An 8253-nucleotide genomic window follows, 5' to 3' on the forward strand; every position below is an offset into this window, starting at 1 on the left:
TGTTGAACAACATCAACCCTAGCTAGCCCAATGGTGGTTTCATTAGGTTTTAACCTGCCCAAGATGCAACCCCATGCTTTGGAAGATGACTCTCAATGATATGCATTATTTTATTTTATAGGAAGATGCATTGAAGGTGCTTATGAGCTTATCAAAATAGAGTAATAGTAATAATAGTAACAATAAGAAGATTCATTCAAAATAGAGTAATAGTAATAGTAAGTTCATTCAAAATAGAGTAATAGTAATAGTAACAATAAGAAGATTCATTGAAGGTGCTTATCAAAAATATAATAATAATATTTATAAATTAAACATTTTATTTCAATGAGAAAACATGAATGCACAATGTGAAAACTGAGAAACTAAGAAGCATACGACCCACCAATATAGCGATATAAATATGATACAGATGTGTTTTGACATGTTAAGTTTTTTAACAAGTATAACAAGGACATGATTAATATAATATAAGTTTTAATTTATATATCTATTGAAAAAGATAATTACAAAATTTTAATTAATTTATAATTTTTACATTAGAGTCACATCAGTTGGGAGATGAAGCTATTTGAATATCAAAACGAATATATTAAATTATATATATAATATTATTCTTTGATCTTATTATTATAATAGTTATGTTTTATTCATTACATAATGTGGCATGTGTTTAATTTTAAAATTAAAATAAAAAAAATAAAAATAAAAATAAAAATAAAAAAAATGACAAGAAATTGAACACTTTAATGTAAGTTCATTATGTTTTTTTTTTTTGGACTATCATGTGTTTGTTTTACATAAGACCGATGATATAAGATATGATTGTGAAGTGTCAAATTTGTTGACCAAATATCTAAAATGTGTTGATCAAGTGTCCAAGATATATAATCAAGTGTCACCAACATAATCAAAATTATTTTTAAATTATGGACACATACATGGAGTGTCAAGTCCATAGTATCCACAAAGTGTTAATGTCCGACACAAATACGACACCTTCTTAGAAATATCCATATTTCTTAGGGTAAAAGTTAGTGGAAGATTTAATAGGAAAAGGAAGTTTGTGGTAATCTGTAAATAAATGCTTATAAGAAATTGGACACTTTGACGTTTGTTACTCATGTGTTTCTAGGTTTGTCGTGTCAAGTGTTTATTTTATACAAGACGAAGATGTCTTGGTCAAGTGTACCAAATGTGGACTTTAATGATGTATGTGATTTGCCGGTGAATGTGTTGTGTCTTTATCAAATACATAGATACATATCTGACACTTCATGACCGTGTCTATATTTTAAAAGTAATTTTTATCATGTTGGAATCTTGGCTAACACGTCTTAAATGTCTAATCGACATATTTTTATCATGTTGGATACTTGGCTGACACGTCTTAAACGCCTAAACGACATAAAATATAGACACAATCATGAAGTGTCAAATATGTATCTATGTATTTGATAAAGACACGACACATTCACCTACAAATCACGTACATCATTAAAGTCCAGATTCGCCTCACGAACCCGAGATTCCCTTAATTACCAATGGAGATAGCCAATTATGTTCAGAATATATATGTATAAAATAATTCTCCAAACCAAAAGGCTATCTTTATTCCCCATTCAAATGTGAATGAAACTCAGGGTCTAGAAGAGTACAAGACATCGCCATTAGCACAAATTTACATTTCTAACAACCATTTACTTGTATGTAGATCATACATATAATTGTTTCCTATAAAATACAATAAAATATAAATTGAAGAAAATCTGACAAACGTAACATATATAATATAATTATGTTAGTATATATTATCATTCTTAACTACCAAAACTTTAAAAGTTATCATTTTTTTTTTTTTGAGTAAAATATTTTACTTAAAACATTTTAAAGTGACCTAGTTTAACTATGTGATACTATTTATTAACATAATTATATTATAAAATTCAGATTGTGCAGTAAAATGATGCCGGTGCAATCCGAAATTCAAAGGGTTGCACGAAGCATCAACATGGGCGCGCAGTGAGCTTCGCGTGTGCCTTCCCTCTGTGCAAGAGGGAATCCTTATTCTATACACGGCACATCTGCGTCATATAAATATCTTAAACATTTTTGTCAAATTGAAGTATAATTAGGTCAACTGATATCTCAATCCAAGCCGAACCAACCACAGTTAGGGTTAGATTTGTTTATTCCAAACCACCTTGGAGTCTCTGCCAGGCACCATAGTGAATGAAAATCCCATCTCATACTCATCTTAACGAACGTATTGGAATGCTCATACATATGAGCACATCCTATAGAATACAACAAAATAGAAATACAACCAAATCTCACAAATGTACCATATAAACAATATAAATATGTTAATATATCTTAAATATTTTACTTACTTAAAAATATTAATAATATCAAGTTACATCTTTTCAAAGTTATTTTTGGGTAATTCCAATTGTATGGAATGTTCCAATTTTCTCCAGTGTCCCCAGAGGGACTAGCCCTTTAAATATATGGTAGCTTTTTAAATCTGTTTCTTAAACATAACCATATTCTTACATTTGTTTGATATAAATATTTATTTGAAATTTTAGTCATATAAATATTTAAAAATATACATTAATGTCAAACTGAGACGTAGTCAGGTCAACTGATGCGTGAGTCCTCAACCCTAGCCAAACCAACCACATGAGGGTTAGAATTGTTTATTAGGAGCCCATCTGTATTCCTCAAGATCAAGAAGGTTGTCCACTGGTGGTTCAGATTGGGTTAGAACCTGCACAAGATGCAACCTCATCATGACTTCTTCTTCCATTGAGATGCATTACATTACAGTATTATTTTATAAGAAGATGCATTGAAGGTGCCAATGCAGCTTTAGCATGACACTTCCTTCCAAAATGGAATTGTGCCACCTTTAACTTTTCCCCAAGAGGCAAACAACTTGCATTTCTCCTCAAACCATTGGCCATCAAATATTTAGGTTAATTGAAGGTGATCTAAAAGTTAACACTGAACATACATGTACTTAAAGAATAAATGTGACTATTTGTGAAATTTGTACAAATCTTCAATCCCTAAAAGGATAAAGGGCAAATTTAGTGCACGAGGTTTCAGTCATTGCAGGGTGTGGGAAGATCAGATGTACGCAATCTTACATTCGCATGTAGAAATGTTGTTTTTTTATTTCGAACCAGTGGCATCCATATCACAATAGAGCAACTTTATCGTTGTACCAAGACTCGCCATTTGTCTTACAGCTAAAACATCATTTCTCATTAAACTAAAAAAGGAAAGAACCTGACCTCCGCATGCAGAGAGGTTGTTTCTTTATTTTGAACTCGTGATCTTCATATCACAGTAAAGCAACTTTATCATTGCGCCAAGAACTAAAAAAACGAAAAAAAATATCTTTAACAAGTGCTTATCTATCCCAACCTTAGACCCCCACCAAGAACAACTTATGCATAATGCTAATCTCCAGTTGAACCCACCAAATAAAAAAGAAGCATAATTATAATCTCCAAGAATCTCTAAACAAATGCTTATCTTTCCCAACTCCTCAAACCCACCAAGAACATGTTATGCATAATCCTAGTGTCCAATATCAAGAAAAGTTGTGCATATTTCTAATCTCCCAAGTGCATACCAACTACGAATGGTGTTCTTGGTATTACTTACTAATTCTGTTCTGAATTTATTAAATTAATTCTCCAAAAGGCAATTCTTTTTTTGTTTATTCCACATTCGAATGTGGCAATCTTTATAGTTTATTCCACGTTCGAATGATAATGAAACACGAGTGTGCAAGTAAACATGGCCATTACCAAATTTATAAGAAATAATGCATTGAAGGTGACCACTGCAGCTTTACCATTACACTTCCTTTAACTTTCTCCCAAAAAAAAAAGCCAAAACTCGCTTTTCCACAAACCATTCAACAAAAACTCTACAACTTTTTGGGTTAATGGAAGGTGATCTACAACTTTATTTATTTATTTATTTTTGATAAGTAATGGTGATCTACGGCTCACGAGTTCAAAAACACTATTGTTGTATTTGATAGCACCGAGTTGGCGCCTTAAAACTGTTGACACCATTGTGAATTGCTCCGAGAGGTTAACACTATCCTTCCTGCGATATATATGATAAGTAATAGTGATCTACAGCTCAAGAGTTCAAAAACACTATTGTTGTATTTGATAGCATCGAATTGGCGCCTTAAAACTGTTGGCACCATCGTGAATTGCTCCGAGAGGTTAACACTATCCTTCCTGCAATATATATCATTTCTCAAAAGATGAAATTTTAAAATTAGTTATAAGAGAAGAAAATAAAAGAAATGAAAGGAGATGATAGTATTAACCTGATTGATTAATTAAGAAAGGAAATGATAGCCTTTAACATTAGAGGTAAACTATTCTGATAAAAAATTTATCATTATACCCTTTCACATTTAAAAGAAAAATATATAAGAGTGGTAAGACAAATATAGAGATCATGCCAAACATGATTCAACTCAAAGTGACAATTTGAACACAAGAAAGACATGTCCCACTCATTTGATATTTTGATTGTCTTTTATAAAAATGATGGCATTTGATATTTTGATTGTCTTTTATAAAAATGATGGCAAAAGAGCCCTTTCCTTCCATTTCGTCTCATTTTTTTTCTTTTTTTTAGAGGATCGCAATACACATTCATCATGCCTATCAGTCGAAATCCCTCCATTTCCTTTATTCTCCTTCTAAGATTTTATACCAAATACAATATTCCATTTCCATCCATCACATTTCTTTTCTTTTCCTTCTTCTCTCCAACAAAACTGGGCCCAAAACATCATTCATTCTTCCATGGGAAAGAGAAAGAAATAAAATAAATAAAAAAGGAAAAGAATCTCTAAACAATGCTCTTATTTTTTTTCCAACTCCTTATCCCCACTAAGAACAAGTTATGCATAATTCTAATCTCCAACTGAACCCACCACAAAAAAAAAAAAAAACAAAGAGTTACGCATTATTCTAATCTCCAAAGTGCAAACTAACAAACCACAAGTGTTGTTCTTGGTATCACATCACTACCAATTCTGTACTGAACATATAAATTATTTCAATCTTTATTCCACATTAAGATTAACCTTTATCAACTCCCAAGATTCATCTTAACCAATCTCTTTCTATACCTCACGATCAAAATTGATCATATCAATATTTAATCCACATATTAAAGCCTAAAATCTCTTACCCCCAAAATGAATTTCTCTTGCACACAATCAAGATCATAAAAACTCAAATCGGTAATCTTAACATAAGAACCAAATTTAGGCAACAAAATGAAATAAGCCCTTTATTGAGAATTAGAAAAGCAACCAATACAATAGATGTGATGAACAAAAGAACATACTAATCTCAACAACAAGAGTCAAAATTTTATTAGTGCATAGAAAGAATATATTACATATATACCCTACATAACACTACAGCAGATACTTACATATGAAGGTGGCAGCTTCAAAACTGATAGAACTCATTCATATCAGTACCAAAACCACCACCACCACCACCACCACCACCACCACCGTTAGAGAATCCCAATTCATCTTGTAAGAAGTAGTTCTCAATTGAACCAAAACCCTCAATCAGTCCTTCAAAGAACCCATTGTCAATACTATTCGCCCCCAATTCCATTCCCTTCACTCCACCCTCTTCGTCCTCCGCGGCCGCGGCCGCGGCTGCGGCAGCGGCGTCCGCCGCCGCTGCCGCCTTCTCCTCCTCCTCGTCCGGCACAACCGCCGGCATATGACCCTCGAACAACGCCATGTGACCAAACAACTTGTCCTTCCGGGAGAAGCTAGTCCCACAAGAGCACCTCCACTTGGACTTCCCACAATGCTTCAAGTGGCTCTTCAAATCCGCAACCACCGAGAAGCTCTTCTTGTTGCATTCATTGCACGAATAGATCTTGGGGCAGTGACTCCTCTTGAAGTGATTCTTGACGCAGATGGCGGACTTCAACGGCCTGAACTTCTTGTGCGATTTGTTCCGGTTACACCCCAGGTACGGGCACGAAAACCTCGTCGTCCTCCGCCGTCGCGACTCGGCGGCGGACCTCTCCGGCTTGGCCAGCGCCGCCGGCGTCTTGAACTCGTTCCCGTGCGCTCTCATGTGCATCCGCAGATTCGCGTCGCGCTTGAACCCCTTGCCACATATGTCGCAGAAGTGAATGTGCTCCGCTAGCAACTCCACTGCGTCGAGCTCGATGATCTCCCAATCTTCACTCCCGATCATATCTTCATCCATAGCTTCGACCGTCAGATCCGCTGGTTGATTGGTTGACTTCATCCGAATCTCAGCAAATTCACTCCCGAAACTGCTCGAACACTTCAGATCTGTGTTCGTGCTTGTTGAACTCTTCTGATTCATTGACTCGATCGTTGAACTGGGTTTTGGAATCGGGACAGATTTCGGAGCGAACTCCTGGGATTGAGAGCACGCGAGGAGAGCGGCGCCATTCACGACGACCTGATGGATGGCGGCGGCGATCTCGGCGGAGACGACCTCCATCTGGTCCTTGCCGATCAGAGTGTTGTTGGTGACCGAATCGGAGAGGAAGCGTTGGAGAGAGTCCATTCTCTCCCGGACTGAAGAGAGGTTGCGGAGCGGCAGACTAGGGTCTGCGCCGCCGCCGACGCTTCCCGGAGGATGCTGGAGAGGATCTCCGGGTGGTTTGGGTGAAGGTTCGGTGGTGGCCGGAATCTGACAAGACCCGCCGGAGTATGACATCGTTAGATAGATAGGTTTTTTCGTCCCGTCTGAGTGGGCGGAGTGATATATAGTGTCGTCGGTGTTGACCCTTGGTGGGAGTGAAATGACCAAATATTTGGGACAGGCTCGTGGTGGACACGTGTCGTCTGGATTTTATTAATCTTGACCGTCCAAATAAGTAAGGGGTGTAAAGATCTATGGTGTGCGGGGTTCAAAGCATGTGGGACCTAGTAAGCGTGTGATGCTGACTTGGCAATAGAATCTCGACTTACGGCTGACATGGCAAGTCCACGTAATAGTTACTTATATCACATGTGGTGTCCACCAATACTTGAAGTTTTGGACAATATTTGTCTTTTTATGCGTAATGATAGAAGTCCACTTTTAATAAATAAATAAATAAATAATCAAAGGATATAACAAAACTGTTAATTTATCGTTCACAAATGTCCTTGTCTATCTTCTGGTGGCCTATGATATTTTTGGATGTATATTATTTGTCAAATATATATATATATATATATATTCATTCAAAAAGGGGGCCAAAAAAAAACACAAACCATTCAAAAATATATATATATATATATATAGTCCCAAATTGTTAATCCATTTTAGGGTAATTCAATGATATCATAACAATTATATTGATGATAATACGGTTTAAATCTAAGTCATACAATTTTTTTTGTTTTTATCTTTCACGTGGGCTTTCATTCAAATTTTTACTACTTATGACTTAATTATGCTACTCTCTCACTCTGACTTATGAATTTGCTCTCGCTCTTGCTTACACTTTATATGACTTGGGTTTAAATCATCAATTTGATTCAATTTTATTAAAAACATATAGCTTATTTCAATTAAGTACTTTTATGAGTAAATCAATAATTCATTCACTCTCAATATAATAATAATAATTAAAAAAAACACATTAAAAGTCACCTTAAAAAATTAAATTATGAAAAAAGGACATTTTATGTGAGATGAACGGAGTTATTTTCTACTCATAAAACAATATTCTAGCTCTTGTCAACATATTACATTATTACCATTTTATTTTTAGATTTTAAAAGTTAGAAATGCACTCTCCACCTCGAACAAGAAGTTTTATTTTGTTTATAAAAATTGGATATAAGTAAATTTGATTTAAGCTAACTTAATTATTATTAAATTATATTTTAAGGTAATTAAGCTCAATTCTATAATTAAACCAATCCAAGCCCCTATTGGACATTTTGGATTAGTTTCGTTTGCTTTTAATTACATTGGAATCGTTGTGATGGGACTAGTTTTAATTCACAAATGAACCGTGTGCACCTTGAGGCAAGTATAAAATAATAAATCAACATTGTATCATTTTTTTTTAATTTTAAATATAAAAAATAAAAATAAAAAGTTAAGGGTTGTTTTATCCTTCTGTTTTTTTTCTTTCAAATTTAAAGCTTTAGATAGACACGTGACAAACTATTAAAACTTCGGAATTACTTATTTA

At 34.6% G+C, this 8253-nt stretch overlaps 1 protein-coding gene across 1 annotated transcript; it reads right to left on the reverse strand.

Annotated features, from left to right (window-relative positions):
* Nucleotides 1-5316: 5316 nt before the first annotated feature.
* LOC132267189 (protein SENSITIVE TO PROTON RHIZOTOXICITY 1-like) lies at nucleotides 5317-6853 on the reverse strand. Its single transcript, XM_059768272.1, has one exon. It carries the CDS (start codon nucleotides 6777-6779, stop codon nucleotides 5508-5510), a length of 1272 nt encoding a protein of 423 aa, XP_059624255.1. The 5' UTR covers nucleotides 6780-6853; the 3' UTR covers nucleotides 5317-5507.
* Nucleotides 6854-8253: the final 1400 nt, after the last annotated feature.

The sequence above is a fragment of the Cornus florida genome, unplaced genomic scaffold (genome assembly GCF_030987335.1).
Source record: "Cornus florida cultivar Cherokee Brave unplaced genomic scaffold, ASM3098733v1 CherokeeBrave_3.0.0_Hap2_Chr07, whole genome shotgun sequence".
NCBI classification, from domain to species: Eukaryota; Viridiplantae; Streptophyta; class Magnoliopsida; order Cornales; family Cornaceae; genus Cornus; species Cornus florida.

Coding starts and splice junctions, on each gene's coding strand:
- LOC132267189 (XM_059768272.1), bottom strand. CDS start 6,779: ATGTCATACTCCGGCGGGTCTTGTCAGATTCCGGCCACCACCGAACCT.